General features: G+C 40.6%; 2 protein-coding genes across 2 annotated transcripts; one reads left to right on the forward strand and one right to left on the reverse strand.

Moving 5' to 3' along the window:
* The first annotated feature begins 838 nt into the window (after nt 1-838).
* Nucleotides 839-22,338, forward strand: cmtm6 (CKLF-like MARVEL transmembrane domain containing 6). The gene is made up of 5 exons (XM_042424262.1): nt 839-995; nt 4,533-4,656; nt 13,183-13,359; nt 17,017-17,115; nt 18,178-22,338. Exons 2-5 carry the CDS (start codon nt 4,540-4,542, stop codon nt 18,352-18,354), a joined length of 570 nt encoding a protein of 189 aa, XP_042280196.1. The 5' UTR covers nt 839-995; nt 4,533-4,539; the 3' UTR covers nt 18,355-22,338.
* LOC121905759 (THAP domain-containing protein 7-like) lies at nt 13,659-16,732 on the reverse strand. Its single transcript, XM_042424261.1, has 3 exons — nt 16,144-16,732; nt 14,783-15,272; nt 13,659-13,962 (listed from the first exon to the last, which is right to left on the reverse strand). Exons 1-2 carry the CDS (start codon nt 16,522-16,524, stop codon nt 14,949-14,951), a joined length of 705 nt encoding a protein of 234 aa, XP_042280195.1. The 5' UTR covers nt 16,525-16,732; the 3' UTR covers nt 13,659-13,962; nt 14,783-14,948.
* Nucleotides 22,339-22,921: the final 583 nt, after the last annotated feature.

Consider the following 22,921-nt stretch of genomic DNA (forward strand, 5'->3'; position numbering starts at 1 on the left):
CATTGTTAAAGATGAAACCAGTGGTTTCCAACCTTTTTGTCTTTTGACGTCTTACAAAAAGCAGTGTGTAGTCGGGGTCACATTTCACATGTCTATGAGTTGTTAACAGCTCCACCAAATAGTGATTTTTCCCTCTAAACTTCTCACATGCTTTCATTTCAATAAATGTTCAAATGATCCAATATTTCAGCAAAAATCAAAGATTAGAGAAAAAGTCCAAAAACTGAAAACAGATTTGTGTATCAGAACTTTGTTTTTTCTTCTTTCCTCTCCCATTAATCATCTCACCACCCCTCAGATTTATCTGCTGACCCTTTGGAGGGGCCCGACCCCTAGGTTGGGAACCACTGGACTAAACTAGCTAACTGTATATAAAGTAGTGTAAACTAGCTCCACCTCCAGCAGCTACAACAGTAACATGCTGCTCTAACACTGATGCTTCACTATTAATAATCTAATGATGTCATATATAATAATATATCAGTCAGAGGGACCAAACCACTACTTTTACTGCAATACTTTAACTACATCAAGCTCATAATACTTATGTACTTTTACTGCAATACTTTAACTACATCAAGCTCATAATACTTATGTACTTTTACTGCAATACTTTAACTACATCAAGCTCATAATACTTATGTACTTTTACTGCAATACTTTAACTACATCAAGCTTATAATAATTATGTACTTTTACTGCAATACTTTAACTACATCAAGCTCATAATACTTATGTACTTTTACTGTAGTAGGATTTTTTTTCATGCGGGACTTTTATTTTGACGGATCTGAAACTCTTCCTGAATCACCGAAACACTTTAAATTTTGAAAGTTGCAACCGGAAGTGGATTTTTCCGACTGAAGAAGAAAGTATAGTAAGTGTCTGGACATTATTGCGGAAGTTATTCTGAAGTTCGTTTCGCAGCAGAAAAAAAGCAAGAAGTTGTCAAAGATTTTTTTATTTTCCCGCGAACAGGAAAAAAAAACTGAACGGTGAGTTTAAACCTGAAAGATTCACGTTTTATTAACGTTTTTATGTTTCTGCGAACTTCCTGTCTCAGCGGGTTAGTTTTGGCCTCCGTGATTATCGCCGAACTCCGTTTAAAATGGTATCGATTTAATTTACTGTCGCTTTTTTTCTTTAGGAAAGCGACGTTTAATCCTTAAAACACAAGTTAAAATCCTTTTAAATGTATTAAATGAGCCAAACTTCGCTTCGGCTTGAATCTAAAACACCCAGCGCCGTTTATTTCGGCTCATACTTCGCTCGAACTTTTCCCCTCGAACACCTGAATACACGGAGGTTGATAAATATCAGTTAAATAAACTGTCGCTTTGTCGATAATTCAAAAGCTGAATCTACTGGAACAAACCACCGCTTATGAAAAAGCCTCAGTTTATAATCTGCATCGTGTCTGTGTTGGTCTGTAAGCAGTTAATTATTAAATAGGCCCGTTTTTTTTAAAGAAGTTTGGTGTTGCGATGTGGCAGTTTATAACAAGGATATTGTTCTCTGGTCCATCTGGTGTTGGATGACCTCCTTAGTAACGGACACTTTTATTATCAGCATAAATCACTCTTATCAGTGTGTGCAGCCAGTTTACACCTGCTCACACCTGCTCACACCTGCACTGAAGCTCAGTTTCATTTTCACTCTGAAACTATATGTGACACTCAAGCCATAAAATATTATTTACATTTCTACGTCAGAACATGTCCAGAGAGCGTTTAAGCCTGTATGATAACTGTGTCTGTCTGTGTCGTCAGATGATCATTGAAACAGACAGAAACAGTGTTTTTGATAGAATTGCAGATAATGTTGTTTCCTCTTTATGTTTAAATGATATTATGATTGTATGTATGTTTGTATATATGTGGGATATATTTACACCAGCTGAAGCTCAAACTTCCAAGGAGCAAAAGCAAAGTTCACTTCTTCATTTCTTGACAACTCTTGACTGTTTTTACAAGAACATGTAAAAATTCAGTAAAACACGTATGAACGGTGTTATAAGATGTTACAGCAGAGCAGAACTACTGTCAGTCATGTTTCTGTCATGTTTTAATCACAGTGTCTCTTGAACCAAGAAAATCACCTTAAACGTTTGTTTATATGTGAAGATGAGAGTAAAGAGATAAAAATAGACTTCAGTGAGCAGCTGCAACGATAATTACTCATTAAATTATTATGATTTATGATATACGTGTTAAACAATAAATATTCTGCAGCTCAGATGAGAAGATTTGCTGTTTTGTTTTTTCTCTTATGTGACAGAAAACTGAATAAATTAGAGTTTTAAAGGGTTGTGATGACATCACGGCATCGTTCACAACCCGAAGATCTCAGTAGAGATGATTGACAGAAAAATAATTGGAAACTATATATTGATAACTGATTAATCATTTCAGTCATTTTTGAAGTAAAAACTTCAAACATTCTCCTGTTGCAGTCGGTCACTGAGAGGATTTTCGGCTCGTCTTTGTCTTATTTGACAGTGAATTGAATATTTCAGATTGTTGGTTTAATAAAACAAACAACTTGATGACTGTGAGGAAACATTTTTCACTGTTTTCTGTCATTTTATAGATCAAACGATGGACAGATTAATCAATAACAATAATAATAATCGTTATTTGCAGCCCAACATCAGTTTACTATCATGTTTGACTTTTATAAAAAAGCATTAAGAGGCATAACATTTTCTGCATTTTGGCTTTAAAAAATGACTAAAATGTTCTGTTGATCAACTAATAGATCAATAGATTGATTGTTGCTGTTATAAGTAACAGTGAGAAACCTGCTTCCTCTCAGGCTGACTGTTTGTGCAGCTGTTTGCACGTAATCACGTCTGAGGTTTGTTGCTGTTCTTTCCTTTTAGTTGCTGTTTGGTGTAGTTTAACGGGTCTGTGAGTCGGCGTCCTGTCAGCTCCTAACTGGGAGCTGTGGAGTCAGAATCAGTGTTGATGATGTTTCCTGCAGAGAAAAAAACAACTGTTTGGTTGTTTCTTCTCTTCCAGAGTCTCAGCTGAGGTCATACTTCCTTTTATAAAAGTGGAAATAGTCGCTTTAGAGCAGCACAAATAGTCCAATTTAAATCTTTCCAGGAACAAAATATAACCGCGGCCTGACCCCGACCACCTTTTGATTGACACGTGGCTGTCGTCATTCAGCCACCCACCGGTTGCTATGGTTACTGAGGTTGTTGTTGAATGTAGGAGCTCCGGATGAAAAAGTCACATGTTTTGTTCCAAAGTATCTGATACCAAAAAAAAAAAAAAAGGTTGACAGTGAAAAACATGAGTTTCAGCATGACTGGACTAAGAAATATGTGTTTATGTTGGTGGAGGGAAAACCAGACGCCATGACACCAAACATGACTGTTTAGAACAACATTATCAACAGTGAAGAACTCACTAATAAACACTCACAGCTTCTATGTAAGTTTAAGGACAACGAAGGCGTCACGCTGTTCCTGCACACAGTCGTTCAGTTTTTGTACTGAAATATAAATACAATATTTGGAGGGACGGTAACTTTTTCAAAAGGTCAGCTGTGTTATTCCACATCACTGATGACCTCGCTGAGCCGTCATATTCACGTCATGTGTGGACGTTTGATTCCCTCGTGGTCGTTGATCTTTACGCACGTGTCAGTTACGTCCTACTGCTGCTGCTGCTGCTGTTGTATCCACACACATTAATCCTAAATTATTCATCACTTTATCATCGTTATTGCATGATAATTATCAAGATGTTGCCTTTAGTGACCTCTGGTATAACTGACCTGTCTGTGGCGTGTATCTGACCTGTCTGTGGCGTGTATGTGACCTGTCTGTGGCGTGCATGTGACCTGTCTGCGGCGTGTATCTGACCTGTCTGTGGCGTGTATGTGACCTGTCTGTGGCGTGTATGTGACCTGTCTGTGGCGTGTATCTGACCTGTCTGTGGCGTGTATGTGACCTGTCTGTGGCGTGTATGTGACCTGTCTGTGGCGTGTATCTGACCTGTCTGTGGCGTGTATCTGACCTGTCTGTGGCGTGTATCTGACCTGTCTGTGGCGTGTATGTGACCTGTCTGTGGCGTGTATCTGACCTGTCTGTGGCGTGTATCTGACCTGTCTGTGGCGTGTATGTGACCTGTCTGTGGCGTGTATCTGACCTGTCTGTGGCGTGTATCTGACCTGTCTGTGGCGTGTATGTGACCTGTCTGTGGCGTGTATGTGACCTGTCTGTGGCGTGTATCTGACCTGTCTGTGGCGTGTAACTGACCTGTCTGCGGCGTGTATGTGACCTGTCTGTGGCGTGTATGTGACCTGTCTGTGGCGTGTATCTGACCTGTCTGTGGCGTGTATCTGACCTGTCTGTGGCGTGTATGTGACCTGTCTGCGGCGTGTATCTGACCTGTCTGCGGCGTGTATGTGACCTGTCTGTGGCGTGTATGTGACCTGTCTGTGGCGTGTATGTGACCTGTCTGCGGCGTGTATCTGACCTGTCTGTGGCGTGTATCTGACCTGTCTGTTGTGTCTCTCAGCTCCATCATGGCAACGACTGAAGTTTACTCCTCGACGACGGCTCCGAACCCTAAATCCTCCTGTTTCATGGTTCCGTCAGAACATCTGGATAAAATCCGGTTCCTGATCAAAGTCTTGGAAGTGGTGAGTTCAAGTGTCCTCAGACTGTCTGAATTCTGAGATGTGAACATGTTGCTGCTGTTGACATGAAGACTGAAGCTCCGTTCAGTCAGGATGAACGTCACAGGTGGAACTTCTGGTTCTGGATGGGTCTTTAACCATGAATCTGGTATATTGATTTATTAATATTGATATGATTCAGTGTGAATTACACTTCCTGAAGAGATCATTATCTCTGATCACTAATAAACCTCCTTAAATCCACTGAGAAACCAGAGAAACCAGAGAAACCAGAGAAAAAAAAAATCTTCACATTTTTAACTTTTGAAAGTTTTAAAATTTCTAAATCATGAAATGTTGTTATTACAATATGGACAAAAGTCATTTATAGGATAAAGGTAACGAAGGTGGAAGCTGCTACATTAACTGTAACATGTTCACCTGCTGCAGGCAGCAGGACTGATGTGACTCCATGTTGTTTCAATGTTTCTGGATGTCTGTCAGTGAATTTAATGATTAAAGCTACAACAAGAACAGACTGGAAGTGACTGTGAGCACTGATGTGAGATCTGTTTGTGTTAGTTGACGAGGTTTCTGAGCTCTGAGAGTCGACTGAACAGATTCTTCTTTGTTCAGTTTGTCTCTTCCTGGCAGGAATCTAATGCTAGCTAACGCTAGCTAGCAGCAGTCTGCAGATATCAGATCAATCAGTGAAAGGAGTTTATGTTGTTTATGATGATAAAAGTCCTGCAGGCTGTTTATTACTGTAGCTCAACTGACTGCAGGAGATCCCGGGGGACATTTTATTGACTGAGAACAAAGAAATGAACTGAAAATGAAAGCAGTCGTCAGTCTCAGTTGCAGTTAAACTTCATGTTTGTTTTCACTTTGGCTGCAGAAACAGAACGTTTTCACATGTTTCCCTCTGAGCTTCACTTTATTTTGTACAAACAGCCTCTAAATAAACTGTGCTGTTGTCTGTGAGTCTTAGAAATAAAGAGAAGCAGAAGCTGCCTGAGAGGAAAGACGACCGGTTTAAAACCAGGCGGGGCGTTAAACTGGTTTGTGGGCAAAATACAGGCTGAGACCACAAACACAGTGAGGAGTGAAGGCAGTTAGTTTGAATGGTTCACTCAAGAACACAAAGACACAAGAGAACATTAAGGATTATTACTGTTGAAGCAGCAGTAGACATTGAACAGACCATCAGACCGTCTGTAACTATTACACTAAAACACAATTATCTTTTAAAGAGGAAGCTCGTTGTTCAGCTGATCCCTCTGACTAACCTGAGAGGTCAGCAGACGACCTTCAGACAGACACAAGTTCAGAGAAACAGTAAATATCTTTTAATATTTCTGCTTTAAACTCTGCAGACTGAAACTCGCAGGTTTGAAGTTTATAAGAAAGCAGAGTTGCAGCAATGAATTATTATTCAGTTAACAGAAAATTAATCACCAACTATTTTTATAATTTATTCATCGTTTTGAGAATTGTTTAAAGAAAAAAAGTCCAAATTCTCTGATTCAGCTTCTTAATGTGAATATTTTCTCTGACAGTAAACTGAAGATCTTTGAGTTGACAACAAAACATTTGAAGACGTTGTCTTTTGAAATTTTATGGACCAAACAACTAATCAATTAATTGAGAAAATATTTGCTAATGAAATAATCAATAGTTGCAACCCTGTAAGAAACTTTCCCAGAATGCATCACAAATCAGGAGACAGTTTAGTAGATATTTTATTTATTTATTTATTGATTAATTGATTGATTATGGAAAATGCACTTTAATCAATATTAGCATTTTAACATCATCAGTGTAAATGTTTGGCCGTTAGCTCAACAGCTAATTGACACCTGTCGACCTGATACGACGTAAAACTGACAAAAAGGATAAAACTCTTCAAACATAGCAGAGTTATAATCAAAATAATAATAATAATCAATAAAACACTACAAACAGATGTTTAATAATTCATGAGTTCATATCTGAGCAGATTTTAACCACATTTTAAATTTGATGTTTATTAAAATGCTGAAAGCAGCTCCGGTCGAGTATTTTAAAGATTTGCTGCATCTATATGGGACCATGCGGTCGTCATGGCAACTGGCCTTGTTTTCATGGAGGTGACGTCCACCTCCGACACGAGTCCATAAATATACTGTATAAACCCTTCAATGCTGAATAAATATCTGAGTGATACGACACTGATGATGATAATATGAACACTTTAAATCACATTTGAATTTAAAACAACCACAAAATATTTAAAGCTGCTATAATCAATATTCCTCTGCTCCTCAGTCTGATCTATACAATGAGTAATGTGTTGGTTATTCCTCTGCTCCTCAGTCTGATCTATACAGTGAGTACTGTGTTGGTTATTTCTCTGCTCCTCAGTCTGATCTATACAGTGAGTAATGTCTTGGTTGTGGCTCGTAGTGATGAACCTACAGAGAATCATCAGAGACTCTGCAGCTCCTCTCGGCTTTACGGAGCTTTATAGTGAGTTTCAACTCATTGTTTATCTGTCCGACTGCAACTTTTACTGTTCTGGTTCACTCTCAGCGTCTCGTAGCGTCGTTTTCAGAGAGAAAAAGCTGTAAAAAGCCGCTGAACACTACCTGCTCAATAATATATATATTGGACTCACATTCACCAGGTGGACAGAAACACGACTCCACATGGATGATAATGTTGTTCCGTAACTGCTGGATGTGGAAATAAGTTCAATATATCAACTTAAAAGCTGATGATGAGTCAGAGTTGAGTTCACTGCTTGTTTCTGATGGAAACTAGTGAACAAAAACATCAGTTAATGGAGGTTTAAGGTTATTAACAATTTGTAGTTTTTGTCTGTTTGCAGCAGTCGTTGTTGTCAGAGAAACACACGCAGACAGTTGAAATGATGTTCAGATGTGATGATCTCAGCCTGATTCATGCCGTCAGATCCTGAACTGGACAGTTTTCAGTATGAACATACATTTTTATCAGTTATTGTCGTGCAGACAGAGTGAAGTTTTATTCAGTGTATCATGTGAAACTGTTTCCTGTCAGTTTAACAGCAGATTTATATTAATGAATCTCCACAGAGTTCATCATAAAGAGTGATATTTTATCATTATGTGTTGAAATATCTTGTGTTAGGAGCTGCTGATGGAGAACAGTCCAGCGTTCTGTTCTTCTCTCAATATGAAGCAACAGAGTCCTGATTTTTTTTTTTTTTTGATGTGTCATCATACAGACGGAGGTAGTGAAGTAACACAGTTATGTATCAGCAGACGCTTCCCTCTGCAGAGCCGTCGGTGTGTGAATGAGCAGAGCGACCTCGCCGTGACTCCTTCTTCCTCCTCCTGCACCAGCTTCTCAGGAAGCTGCAGACTGGGAAGTGAAAGCTGCTGCGGAGCTGACAGAGAGCTGTCGTTAGCAGATCTCTGAGCTGCAGACCTCCGCCGCTGTCGCAACAGCTGGGGGAGAGGCTGCATCCGCCCGCCGCCCCCACCCACCATCTGCATGCTGCTCGCATCACTGACCTGCAGATCAGACTTTATACTTCAGTCCGTCAATCAGAAGCATTTTTATCAAATCTTGTTTTGAACATTTCCATGCAGTTCAGCAAAACTCAGTTTAAGCTACAGAACTGTGCAAAGGTTTTAGGTGATGATGCGTCCATGAATAGTTGTTATTGAGCAGTTAACTTGATCCAAAGTTGAGTAAACAGCAGCAGTTCTCAGTGTTTCAGGTACTCGGCAGGTCTTTGACTCCATGATGTTGACACCAGAGACCATCTGCTGCAGGACTCCTTGTTCTTCTTCTTGATGAAGATGGTTCTTCATGACTCTGGCTGGATGTTTGGGCCGGGCACCCACAGTTAACCTCAGCAGGTTCTGTCCTGCCCTCAGAAAAGTCGTCAGTTGTTGGTGCGAGCTGGCAGATTATCATTCAGGCCTCAGGCTTGTTGGCGTTATCGCCCCCCCTCCTCCCCTCCCCCCACATCTTCAGCCACGCGACACCGGTGTTTGGTCAGGAACTCGCCGTCCTCCCGATCAGATGATAGCCCCCTCTTGCCGCCATCTTTGGCGGTGATGAGCAGTCTGGCTGGCCAAGTCCATGTTAAAGCCAAGGTTGTCGAGGTCCCTCATTACATCTTCGGTGACAGTTTCCTCTCGCTCGGGTTCACTCCTGCAGCCGCTCATTTTCTTTTGAGCAGGCTAACGTTACTGCACACAGGTGGTCGTATCATCCAACCTCAGGCGTATAGGACGGACACATGAGATGATCAGACGCCTCCCTGATGGAATATCATGAGAGGATTCATTCAGTTATTCAGTAGAAAGTGCTTCTGCCTCGTGTCTGCACCCTACATCATCAGACCAGGAGTCAGATCTAAACCTAAATCAGAATAAAACCTGCCCTGCTTTGTGTTCCTGAACAGAGTTTCTGTATGTGCTTCCCCAGAGTTTTTAAGGCCTCTTGTCATGTCAGAGCTGCCTCCGTCCAGCAGCTTCAGTCTGTTTAGTTAAAGTGGTTTGTTAGAAGGTGAGGAGAGCTCCCACTGCTCCTGACGTCAGACGCTCTGTTTTTAGATCTGTGGTGGGGAGTTTGTCTCCGTCTGAAGGAAACATGACTTTTTATAACCAGATGTTCAGCTCGCCAAACACACTCTGAAGTATTCCTGCAGTAAAAGCTGGTTGTGTAAAGTGAACTGTAATGTGTGGAGTTTAGTTTGGTTTACCACACGACCAAATATACAGTAGAGAGAGAAAACAGCAAGGAAATGAACTTAGCTTAACTCCTTAAAACTCCAAGATTTTATATTCGTTTATGAAAGTCAATCAATCGAGTTTATTTGTCACATGTACAGTCACAGTGAAATGTAATCCAGCCACTTCCTTCAGTTTGTGCATTAAAGAGAGTTGAAATAGAGCAGGAAGAGTAATAAAAGCGTCCAGGTCAGGCCCTCAGTGATGTGGACACCAAGGTACCTGAAGCTGTCCGCCGTCTCCACTGAGGACCCGTTGGTATTAAGAGGGGGGCGTAGTTCCTTCCCTGCTTCATCCCAAAGTCCACTATCAGCTCCTTGTCCTTGCTGATGTTCAGGTGCAGGTTGTTGTCCTGACACCAGCAGGTCAGGTCCTCTACTTCCTTCTGATAGGCCTGAAGGTAGGCCATCTCATTGTTATCTGTGATCAGGTCCATCACAGCTGCGTCTTCAGCAAACATGATGACAGTGTTGAGGTCGAAAGCGGCTACACAGTCGTGTGTGTGTACAGGAAGTACAGCAGGGGGCTCAACACGCAGCCCTGGGGTACTCCGGTGTTAAAGACGAGGGTAACACCACCTGTTAAGTCTGCCCGTCAGGAGGTGTTTAATCCAGGTTCCCAGCCTGCAGGGAACTATGGTGTTAAACTGTAGTCAATGAACAGTAATCTCATATAGCTCCTGTCCTGTTCAGGTGAGATGAGCTGGTGTGGAGGACGTGTGCTACAGCGTCTTGTGTTGATTGGTTGATCAAAGAACCAGCTGTTCAAAGCGGTACATCACTAGAGAGGTTAATGCCACTGGGCTGCAGTCGTTCAGGAGGACTGGTCTTGTTTTCTTGTACACAGGAATGATGGTGAACTCCCTGAAGCTCGTGGGTGTGACACACTGAGCCGGGAACAGGTTGAATATGATTGTGAACAATGACGCTAGTTGGTCAGCATATAATTTGAGGACCAGCCCGCTGATACCATCTGGTCCTGCTGCTTTCCTCATGTTCACACGCTTGAAAGGCCTCCTCACGTAATCAGCAACTATTATAGTTGATTCATTGTTTTCTTCTTCTTAAATGTGAATATTTTCTGGTTTCTTTAGTCTCTATGACAGTAAACTGAAGATCTTTGAGTTGTGGACAAAACAAGACATTTGAGGACGTCGTCTTTAGGAAACACTGATACACATTTTTCACCATTTTCTGACTTTTTATAAACCAAACAACTAATCGGTTCATCAAGAGAACACTAGTTATTTGTACAGATCCTTTTGTGCAAGTCTCAAAGTGTTTTACAGGTTAATGACAAACTAATAAGATGTTAACAGTCAACTGATCCTGATCCTGGACCTTCACTTTCACTTTTACTTCATGTGTAGATCATTTATTATTATATATCTAAGAGAGAGAGTCATTCATTATACAAGTTTCCTGTTGGTTTCATACAGAAACACAGTTGAAAATATGCATCAAAAGAAGCAGCTGAGAAACGAACAGACTGAAACTGGTGTTTAGTTCATTCTGTTGAGGATATTTGACTTTATTATTGAGTCACTGTATGTACGTGATGAGAAACAGTCACAGTTCCTCTGACATCTTGTGGCTTGATGAACTTGATGATTTACTGACTTTCACCACATGAGTTTCATGTTTGGACTGACGGCGTTGATGATTCCAGCAGCTTCCTGTCCCCTGTGTTAAATGTTATTGGTGGGCGTGGCTTCCTCTGGATTGTACCATTAAATCTGTCCGTAGAGAACTTCTTCTTCTTCTTCTTTCTGCTGACTCAGCAGCAGTGTGGTTCAGACACACCCAGGACGCCCACATGCTGCGTTTTGGCGCTCTGGGAAACGGCCGCCGCCCACACAGCCGAAAGGTTGGAGCAGTTCCACCATAACGGTCACTTCACTTTTAATGAGTCAGAGGCACTCTGTGTGTTTATATACTGGTTTAATGTCCCAGTATCTGCTCAGACTGGGAGTAAACTAAATTATATCAGTCATATGAAAAGTGAAAGAGGTTTTCCTCGCTGTAATCATTCCTCCTGTTCATACTGGATATTAAAAGATCCTTCAAATGTGCTTTCAATGGAAGTGATGGAGGCCAAAATCCACAGTGTGTCCACACAGTCGTTTAAAAGTCTGTGTGAAGCTTCTATTCAGCTTCATCAGTCTGAGTTAGTCATATCAAGTGGATATCTGACACATTTACAGTCTTTTTAGCATCAAATTCCCTCTTTGTGTTTCCTCGGACAGTGTTTCCCTGTTGAGCTGCAGGTGGAAGTATAGTAACAAAAAGAGGAACTTTGGCACTAAAAAGACTGTAACGTTGAAAGATATCTACTTGATTTGACTCATTTGGACGCTGAAGCTTCATATTAGCTTCAGACTGTGGATTTTGTCCTCCATCACTTCCATTGTAAGGTCATTATGAAGGGATCTTCTAATGGTCAGTATGAACAGGAGGAATGATTACAGCAAGAAAAACAGCTTTAATGTTCTGACTGTTGGTTTAAGACAGATAATCGTCCTTTAAATGACTTCACACCATGATCAGCTTGTATTTCCTGCATGTTGCAGCTGTTTAAACTGTAAACAAAAGCAGGTTGTTCAAAGTTTCAGAGAGTCGACTTGAAATCACTTTAACGCAGCTCAGAGTCTCTGAGATTCTACAAACACATTCATACTTGTAAAATTGATCCCTGATGAAACTGATGGATTGATCTCTGGACTGGATGACTTTATATTGAGTTTAATCTGCAGAACAAACACATACAGAACACAACAACAGCCATACTGAACTCTTAACAGGCCTCTAAACATCTTCTGCACATCACTACCAACAAACACCAGCAGACTGAAGATGACAGTGAGGAAGAACGCAGAGAGTTTGAACTCTCCCTATGGTTTACAACTAGTCTCTGCTTCTCTGTGACCACTAGAAGTTTCTTCCTTTATGTCAAAACAGAAGTGCTGATGAAGGCAGAAGCTGCTCTGTGTTCACCGCGTAATGATGTAGAAGGTCAGCGGTGTTGATAGCGTCACGATGTTTCACCACAGTGTTTACAGTAAAACAGCACTGTAGGACCAGAACAGAGATGAAGGAGTTCCTACAGTGTCAGATATAAACTGTACATGCAGGATGCACAGTTAACTTTATTGTCCACTGGTGAATGTTTAAAGTTCACCAGCTGATCACCGCTGGCTGGTGGCTGCTGCTCATTTTGTAGTACTTATGTAGTACTCATTATAAGTACTTAAATGATTGATTGATTAGTTGATTTCCTGATTTCCTTCTTCTTTATGTGATTAAAAAGCTGAATATCAGTTTGGTTCCAAGTTTATTTGTACGGCACATTTCAACAACAAGGCAATTCAAAGTGCTTCACATAGAGCATAAAAGGCATCAACACAAGTAAAAAGACATTTAAAAACAAGGAAAAGGTGTTAAATTTGGGGAAAAAAAGAAGATAAAAGGGATTAAAACAAGAGAATAACAGTTACAGTGAAGTGGAAGATATTAAACCTCAAATGTGGTTTAATAAAAGGCGGCAAACAGAAAAGTCTTCAGCTGTGTTTAAAGAACTGAGAGTCGCAGCAGATCTGCAGCATGATGACATCACAAAACTTATTAATCAATACAATAATCTACAGACCGCTGTCGGTTAGTCGCAGCCTTAATCTAAATATTATATTAAATTCTAGTGAGAGAAGCATCATCATCATCATCATCATCAATGTGTCGGAGGGATCTTAATGTGTCCGTCTCTCTCTCTCTCTCTCTCTCTCCGTCAGCTCCTCTCCCTCGTGGCCTTCATCCAGGAGGAAGTGGTCAACAGCTGCAGGAGCTGCACCGCGCTCTACTTCTTCGAGTTCGTCAGCTGCACGGCCTTCCTCTTCACCCTGCTGCTCCTCATCCTCCTCTCCACCAACCTGCACACGAGGGTCGGCATCACCTGCTGGCCTGTCCTGGTACGAGTCTTCTGCTCTCACAGTTATATCCTCCATCAGACACTAAAGCTCACTGATTAACAACTATTTTAAATCATCTAATAATCATTTCACTTATTTTTCAAGCAACATTTGAAGGTTAAAAGCTCAAAAATGTTGCTTTTCTTGCATGTTAATGTAATATTTGGGAGTTTCAGAGCTTTTTTCACCATTTTCTGATGTTTTATTGACAAAATAATTAATTAATAATGAAAATAATCATTAGTTGCAGCTTTAGTAGCTTCCATAAAATAATTCATCACAGAAGAGCTGTAGACGGATCAGTTTTATAATAGAAACTTTATTGAACAAAATAACAACAGCAGCAGTAGTAAGACACTTTTATTCTGAAAAGTCTGATCACAGTCTCAGATTGAATCCATCGATACAGACGAAATATCAACAGCTGCTTCATCGGTGTTTGTTTCCAACATTTATTTACCAAAATCTGTAAGAAAAGGAGGAACAGCTGCAGACTCACAAACACCTGAATCCCATGAAGTCTCTCCCAGAATCCACACTCAGGTGGAGAAAAGTCTTAACTGTGTCCGTCATGGTGCACCGTATCTTCAGAGGTCTCGTCACCTACAGAAAAACACATTAATACTAATTATTATGACTGCTGATCAATGATTCTGATGGTTTACATTTAGGATCTGCTTCCTGTTTGTCTCTTAACATGAGACTGGCGCCATGAATATATATATGTAATATACTGTTATCTAATATTCAACCTCAGTTTAAATGTCAATACAGCCGAAGAGCTGCTGTAGTTTTATCAGACGGCGTCATGATCATAAAACTTTAAAGAGCAGATTCACAGTCTGTCTACAGTCAGGAAGCTGTTTATCTCGCTGTAATCATTCCTCCTGTTCATAATGACCTTACAATGGAAGTGATGGAGGACAAAATGTATTTCAAAGTTTATCTGAAGCTAATATGAAGCTTCAGCGTCCAGATGAGTCAAATCCAGTAGATATCTTTGCTGGAAACATTATGAACTGTTGTTTATCTGCAGTCTAGTAACGGCTGCTGGTTAACAGGAAGTATTTATGAACACATGATCAACATCTCACACCATCTCAACAGAAACAGAATAAAATATGTAAATGAGAATAAATATATCTTGAGTTTAGCTGTGTGAGAACAGACCGTCTCTGTGTGTCGACACAGTCAGGAACTAATTAAATACAGAATTTAAAGTTGATTTCAACGTAGTCGCGCTGCAGAGACGACAGTCGACCTTCCGACGTTCAGCTGAAGCTAATATGACACAAAGAACTTGTCACAGTTTTCATTGATGTGTTAAAGTGTTATTAAACTTCCTCTCTGGTTAAGACCAGAGACAAAAGGTCTGGTATGTTGGAATAATGTATAAAAGAATTTCTGATGAACACAAACTGACCTGCACCAGTCTGGACTGAAGGTGGAGACGAACGACGCTGCATCCAACTGTTCAAAAAAAAAGTTCTTTGTTTCATGAGTTGAACACTCGTGAGTTTAGTCCGTTTCTCTGTAAACGTTCTGCTGATGAAGGTCCAGAAGCAGCAGCAGCAGCTCTTTGGTGGATTTTATGGAAGCACCTGTCGTAGGTGAGGCGAGGACCTCCACGTCCCGGAGTGTCCGCCGACGCAGCTCCACTTTACCCTCATCTGAGCTCCTGAGTGGAAAACCTCCTTGTCTGTGATTGGCTGCCCGCACGTCTGACACATTTTGAAAAGCTCCATCAAGTTGCGATAGTAAACAATCGTACAGTCTTTGTCGGCGTCGTCGTCGGCGTCGTCAGAGTCAGACGTCGGTGTAGAGTTGAACTCCAGCGGGTCGACTGACACCACGATGCAGAAACTCTCATCTGCTGGCAGCGACTGTGAGGAGCCTGCAGCTGCAGACGCCGCCTGTAAACAACAACAACAACAACATGATCAATAAACAGCAGCTTAGCAGTGTCATTAAAAACAGATTAAATCAAATTTAAAATATATATACACATGTTAAAAGAAAAACTCGATATAATTGAAGGACTATCTATAAATGTACACATATCAAATGTAATACAGCGTTTCACTATAAATGAAAAGTGGTACAAATTAAATCCATTATTACTTATTATTAATATTATTATGTAAACTGCAGAAGATCTGACGTGAAGTTCAGTTTTCTATCACAGCGTCTCAGTTTACCGTCAGATGACTGAAGAGACCACAAAATACTCACATTTCAAAAACTGGAACCAGATGTTTTGGAACAGTTTTGATTTAAAAAAGGATCAAAGCGATCAATTAATTAGCAAAATAGTTTTAATAATTGGCAACTAATCGATTCATCGACTAATCGTTGCAGCTCTAAACAGAATAATCGATGGAGATAATTGTTAGTCAAAAATGAGACGTTTGAGGACGGACCAACAAACTAATTGATTAATCGCGACTAAAACAGTCAGATTATGAAAATGATGAAAATAATCGTCTGGTTGTGACGTCGAACCACAACTGATCCCTGCAGTCTGTGACAGAGGGCCCCCGGTCTGAGTCTGTCCGGGGTCCCCGTGTCTGAGTCTGTCCGGGGGCCCCCGGTCAGAGTCTGTCCGGGGTCCCCATGTCTGAGTCTGTCCGGGGACCCCAGTCTGAGTCTGTCCGGGGGCCCCATGTCTGAGTCTGTCCGGGGGCCCCATGTCTGAGTCTGTCCGGGGGCCCCGGGGCCTTCAGCGTTTAACAAACGTTTCCATGTGTTGTTACTTACAGCAGCGGAAGCATTTAAGTTATTTACCGGAGTTCTGCTTCTCTTCGCAGCGGGGGGAGAAGCGTCCGCGCTGCCGGGCTCACGGTGCTCTCTCCCGGGGAACACGGAAGGCACAGCGCCGCTCTTCAGCGTCGGTTTGGGCGGGGTGTTGAGTATTTTAGCTCGGAAGTCCTCCTCGTAGTCCTCCGGCTGGAAGTGCAGGCTGCACACCCTCACCCCGCTATATTTAGAGGCCGGCATGTCTTCGTGTAAGCGGGGGTTCTGGATGGCTTTCAGCCATGTCCGGCAGCGCGGCGGGTCTCTGGTCGGTAAACCGTGGAACACAACCCCCAGGGACTTGGCCTCGTCGTAGCCTTTACACCCGGGAACACAGCACCGCCACGGCATCGCCAAGAAACATACAACCATTAACTAAACACTGTGGCGGCACATTAATATGTGGTTTTACATGTCAACACAAGCTGCAGAGTTAGCAGCAGCAGCTAGCAGCTTCTCTTCTTCTTTGGTTTGACTGGTGGTTGACAGCTCACCTGCGCCACCTGCTGGACTGGTGGGAAAACTACATTCTCTCTGCTATACCTGTCTCGTAAAGAACATATTCCCAGTGTTCCCAGTGTGTTAAACCAGCAGTCAGGTGTCTGTAATCATTCCTCCTGTTCATACTGGATATTAAAAGATCCTTCAAATGTGCTTTCAATGGAAGTGATGGAGGCCAAAATCCACAGTATATATTATTATACGTTTTTGCAGAAAGCAGGTTTTTATTCATGTGCTGCTGTTTGTCAAACAGGGGAAACACACAGAGACCTCCAGCGGGAGTAAGATGGAAGGAAAAGGAGCAAGTGAAGGAGTCGATGTGGAGGTGAATGTAACCTGCTGTTCTTCTTCTTCTGTTGACAGGACTTTTTCTACACTGGTATCATCGCTCTGTTGTTCTTGATCGCCTCCATCGTTTTTGCTTCAAACAACGGCGACACGAGTCTGGAGAAAAGTGCTGTGGTAAGAAAACATCAACGCAGAAACTTTCATACCTCTCCGTCTCTACCTCCTTCTCTCCTTCTCTACCTCCTCTCCTTCTCTACCTCCTTCTCTCCTTCTCTACCTCCTTCTCTGCCTCCTTCTCTCCTTCTCCACCTCCTTTCCTTCTCCACCTCCTTCTCTCCTTCTCTTCCTCCTTCTCTCCTTCTCTGCCTCTTTTTCTCCTTCTCTGCCTCTTTTTCTCCTTCTCTACCTCCTTCTCTCCTTCTCTGCCTCTTTCTCTCCTTCTCTACCTCCTTCTCTCCGTCTCTACCTCCTTCTCTCCTTCTCTTCCTCCTTCTCTCCTTCTCCACCTCCTTCTCTCCTTCTCCGCCTCTTTTTCTCCTTCTCTACCTCCTTCTCTCCTTCTCTACCTCCTTCTCTCCTTCTCTACATCCTCCTTTCCTTCTCTACCTCCTTCTCTCCTTCTCTACCTCCTTCTCTCCTTCTCCACCTCCTTCTCTCCTTCTCCACCTCCTCCTCTCCTTCTCTACCTCCTTCTCTCCTTCTCTACCTCCTTCTCTCCTTCTCCACCTCCTCCTCTCCTTCTCCACCTCCTTCTCTCCTTCTCTACCTCCTTCTCTCCTTCTCTACCTCCTCCTCTCCTTCTCTACCTCCTCCTCTCCTTCTCTACCTCCTTCTCCCCTTCTCTACCTCCTCCTTTCCTTCTCTACATCCTCCTTTCCTTCTCTACCTCCTTCTCTCCTTCTCCACCTCCTCCTCTCCTTCTCTACCTCCTTCTCCCCTTCTCTATCTCCTCCTCTCCTTCTCTACCTCCTTCTCTCCTTCTCCACCTCCTCCTCTCCTTCTCTACCTCCTCCTCTCCTTCTCCACCTCCTCCTCTCCTTCTCTACCTCCTTCTCTCCTTCTCCACCTCCTCCTCTCCTTCTCCACCTCCTCCTCTCCTTCTCTACCTCCTTCTCTCCTTCTCCACCTCCTTCTCTCCTTCTCCACCTCCTCCTCTCCTTCTCTGTCTTCAGACTCTGTTATCAGGTGTTTGGTTTTCCTTTAAGATCATTTTTGTTTTCGTTTCCTTTCGTGCAGGCGTTTGGCTTCATGGCGACGTTGGCGTTTGCCGCCGACTTGGGCTTGTTCGTGAAGAACAATGGGATTCCCTTTAAGAAAGGCGGGAAGCCGGAGCCCGTTAACGGGGCCCCGGCGTCGGTGGAGGCTCCTTCAGAGACGGAGAAACTCAACACGCAGACCAACGGAGCAGAATAAGTCTGTTTTCACGGTCATACGTGTGCATTCGTACACTGCACTCAGAGGTCAGATTATTTTACGCACTATTCCTTAAACGTGGCGGCAGGGGGGGCGGAGCTTCGGCTACAGACAGCTGACCTGACGTCCGTTTCTAAAGTCATATTGTAATCCTGTTTTTACTCGTCATTTCCCACAGCCGAGGACGCTCTGCGCTGCGATTATCAATCAGTCAATAACGAATCAATCACAGCTCAGAGCGTCTGTCAGCAGAAACCAGCAGCTGTTCTGTCCTTGATTTTAAATTTCCAGATGTTTTTTAAAAGACTTAAAGACATTTTGTAACAAAGAGCAGAGACACTAAAACCATCAAACCACTAAATATTCTGCTTTAAAGTTTATTTTTTAAGATTTTAAGCGATACAGTGAATTAGAGCTGGACAACATATGGATTTATTGTAGCTGATCTGTTTTTCAATATCATGAAATTTATTAACACAAAAATCAATACTGTGTCATAAACTCCAAACAGATTTTTAATCCCTGATTATTTTTGCTGCAGGTCAAAAATGAAACAATATCAAAAAGAAAAATCACTGGTTATAAGCGGTAATAATGAACATTAATGATGTTCTTGTCATTTGTTTTTGTGTGACGGCCCTGAACGCCTCACGACCGCTCAGATCTAAAAACCAGAAGATGTTGAAGTTTGTGACGAGACGAAGGAACCGAACTCAACAAAGGAAATCTTTAATCTGCAGACGTCGATTTTTGATATAAAAACAGTTTTTTTAAACACAGAAAACTCTGCAGACAGCAGCAACAGGACATATCTGAGCAGATGAGTTGATCAGGTTTATTTCAGGTTATTGTGATGATGTAAAGTGTCCAGCAGGTGGAGCTGTTGACTCATGTTATTCATTTCTGTTGAGCTCAATTTAAATTCTGTGCAGAGACATTTTTTTCTGCCAACCTGGGCCTCGTTTCCTGATAATGATTGATTACTTCAGAGCTGAAGATGATGATAAATACAGCTGATAGTAACTTTGCATATTTAACTGTCTGTATATAAAAAATACTCACATTACAAAGAGTGTTACAAACTGCAAAATCATGTTTTCCTCTTGAAACGAAGCAGTAAACAGTGTTTAACAGTCATGTTGCTGCTGGAGGACGACGTTACTCTGAAGATCAGATTAAATTGAAATGAAGCAGATGAACTTCCTGTAACTTTCATTAATATTCTTCAGTCATTCCTGTATTAAGAGCTGCTGAATGTAAGCGTGTGGAAAACAACATACGAGCCATAAATAAAAAAAGAAAAGAGACGATAACCATGAAAATATACCATCAGGGAGGTGTCATTACTGCCAGAGGAGATGAAGATATGATGATGAAGAGGGAGAAGAGATGACGACACAAACTGACAGATGAGTTGTTGAATTAATTTTTGCGTGTTGGTTTAATTTTATTTCTAATCTAAACGTCATCGTGACTCATTTCACATCAAACGTCAGTGTTCATGATAAAAGTAGAGACTCAAAAATGATGAAAACTTCAGTAAAACATGTTTCTGGTTCCTCCTGCAGCTTCTTAAGATGCTTTCAGCCGAGTCTCTCGTTAATCATTTCTAAGAGCTTTCAGTTACGATGCTTTTGGGAAACGAGGTCCAGATCACTGCTGTCACACTATTAAGATATTTTCCTTGTAGTTGTTTTAAAAGCAGTTTGTTTAAAATAAACAATCACGGATGAGAAGAATTATTAAAAAAACGTGCGTCCAGATGTTGAGTCTCTTCTGCTGCAAACAGCCCGAAGCATGAAATGAGTTTTTCTTTGTTGAGTGTCGGAGTTCCTTCAGACCCACATCAACACATCAACACACAGCTGCGCAAACTTTCCCATGATCCTTTGCCAGAAGCACCTTGTTGACCCTGATGAGGTAGATAAAAATGGACGACCTGAAATATTTCATTCATCTGAAACATCTGTCAGACCTTAAATAATAATCGGTTGGAGATGTGCCTTTGTTTCTAATTTCACCTGTTTCATACGTATATTTACGCTGAAATGTGTATTTTTATATTGTTTTATATTCTGAAACTTTTGTGATTGTGAAAATTATTAAGAGAAAGATTTTTTTTTAGTTTTGTGGTTTTTGTCTTCACACCAAACTTTTCCACTGATTTTAACTCTCGTCTTAATCACTTTGTATGTTTTTAAATTTAGTGTTTAATGAAGGAAATGATTGTGATTTTATGAGGAAACAGCCTGATTGTGTTTCTGATCTTTTCTTCACATCAGTCTAATCAGGTTTTAAACTCTTATTACTCCTAAAACTTTAAAGGAATTTTGTGGGCAAAAATTTTATTTTGTTTTGCTTATTAGTCCAAATTAAACAGAATTTATTTTTATTCAAACTTCCTTTTGAGATTTGTTTTGTTCAGGATGTTCTGATATTATTCTTGATTTTTATCAAATTAAAATTTAATGTAACTTGATTGAATTACATTATTTTTCCAGCACCAATAAGTTGCAGCATTTGGGTGAAATATTCCTTTAATATTTTGGGTGTAGAGACGCGCCAAACATCTGAGAAGTTAAAACTCTTGTCAGCACAGTGAAACATTTTAAAAAGATGGTTTATATTTTAACTTTTATGCCCAGAAAACGAAGCGGACTGCAAGTTAAAAACAAATACAATTAGTCACCGTTTGTTCTTTATATTCGTGTAATTTTTCCAAATGTTTGAAGTATTTTATTCTCTACATTCCTTCCCTCAGTGATTATCTATTTCCTCAAATCAAAATTTAAGTCTTTATCAACAACGCTGCTGCAAAAAAAAATGACATCAAATAGCAGAAATAAACTAAAACAACCACATGTGACCAAGTAAAAGTGCCTGAAGCAAGCAAGTCAGAATCATGAGTTGTACAATATGACGCCGGAATAATGTATGTTTTGATGTTTTTTGCCAGTAAAGGACTTCCGTACAGAAAGGCCCTGGGTTGTTAGGATTAAAACAGAAAGACAGAAAAAAGACGACACAAACAAACCGTCAGATTTCTTTTTATGGACGAGGAAATCTGAGATTTGTAATTAATTTTCTTTTGTGTCTGCTGCTGTTTGTATGTATGGCGTATGGAAGATTTAAAATGCCTAAATTAAAACAACAAAAACAAAGAAATAAAATGAAAAACAATGTTTCAAAATGAAATGAAAAGCCTGTTTAAAGGACATTTATTGAACTTTTTGTCTTTAATAACTGAAGTGCTTTTTATTGTCACATTACTTTTCCATTTCTCTGTGAAGTACTTTGTAATTATTCTTTTGAAAAATGCTTTAAAACGGTTATTACAGTGATTATTTTTCATGCCACATCAATCAAATCAATCAAATAAGAGAAAACAAAGTGAGGAGTTGTTGAAAAAACAATTAATTCAGTTACTAAAGACAAAAAGTTTAATAAGGTTCCCCTTTAAAATGTTTTTAATTAATAGTAACACAGCAAATGCAAACATAAAAACAGTGTGTAAGTGTGTGTTTTAATTTAGGTATTTGAATTTAAATCTTCCATATGTGAGTTTTGTACATTTATAATAGTGGGAACGACATTTTGACAATCATACAATAAAAATGTTAATAATTAATCACTGAATACACTGGAAAACTAAGTGGAAATCTTTTTAAAAATAAGAAATATTTTCTTATGTTGACGTCAGTGAGACAATCCAGGAGTCTGTCTTTATTTCAGCATGATTAACATTCATGTTCAGGACCAAGACGAGGTTATTTTTGAGGAAAAATGTTTCTGTAATATATATATTCCATGATGCTCTTCTGTTCGGTGACTGTAAAATTAAATAGTTTTCCATCCATATCTGAGCACCACAGAATACTGTCTGCAGATACAGTGAAGATCTCACTTTGCCTTTAATGACTGTTGCAGTTTCATATCTGTAATAATTGTATTATTCTGTCATGTAATAAAAAGATTTTCAAGAAATCTGTTTTTGTTAGTATTCTTCATTTAACCACATAAGTTTATTCTTTTAGTAACAATGAATAAAATAAAGTGTTGTAGCTTTGTGAGTGTTTTCAGTTACATTTAGCTGAATTTTCTCCTGGTGAAGCTGAAACTGTTGAACTGTAGATCAGTGTGACGGTCTGTTCATGTGTTTACGCAAATATTAAAGGACGTGTTCACAATCTGTCTTAAACCAACAGTCAGAACATTAAAGCTGTTTTTCTTGCTGTAATCATTCCTCCTGTTCATACTGACCATTAGAAGATCCCTTCATAATGACCTTACAATGGAAGTGATGGGGGGACAAAATCCACAGTCCTCCTTCTGTGCAAAAATGTATTTAAAAGTTTATCTGAAGCTAATATGAAGCTTCAGCGTCCAAATGAGTCAAATCAAGTAGATATCTTTCAACGTTACAGTCTTTTTAGTGCCAAAGTCCCTCTTTTTAGGGCCTGAGCACCGAAGGTGCAAACGCACTATTGTATTTTGTGTGTTTGTGTGTTTCTTTCTTTATTACTACGGGACATCAGACCTAAATTTGACCCCCTAAACATGCTCAAAA

The sequence above is a fragment of the Thunnus maccoyii genome, chromosome 10, assembly GCF_910596095.1.
Source record: "Thunnus maccoyii chromosome 10, fThuMac1.1, whole genome shotgun sequence".
In the NCBI taxonomy this organism is placed as follows: domain Eukaryota; kingdom Metazoa; phylum Chordata; class Actinopteri; order Scombriformes; family Scombridae; genus Thunnus; species Thunnus maccoyii.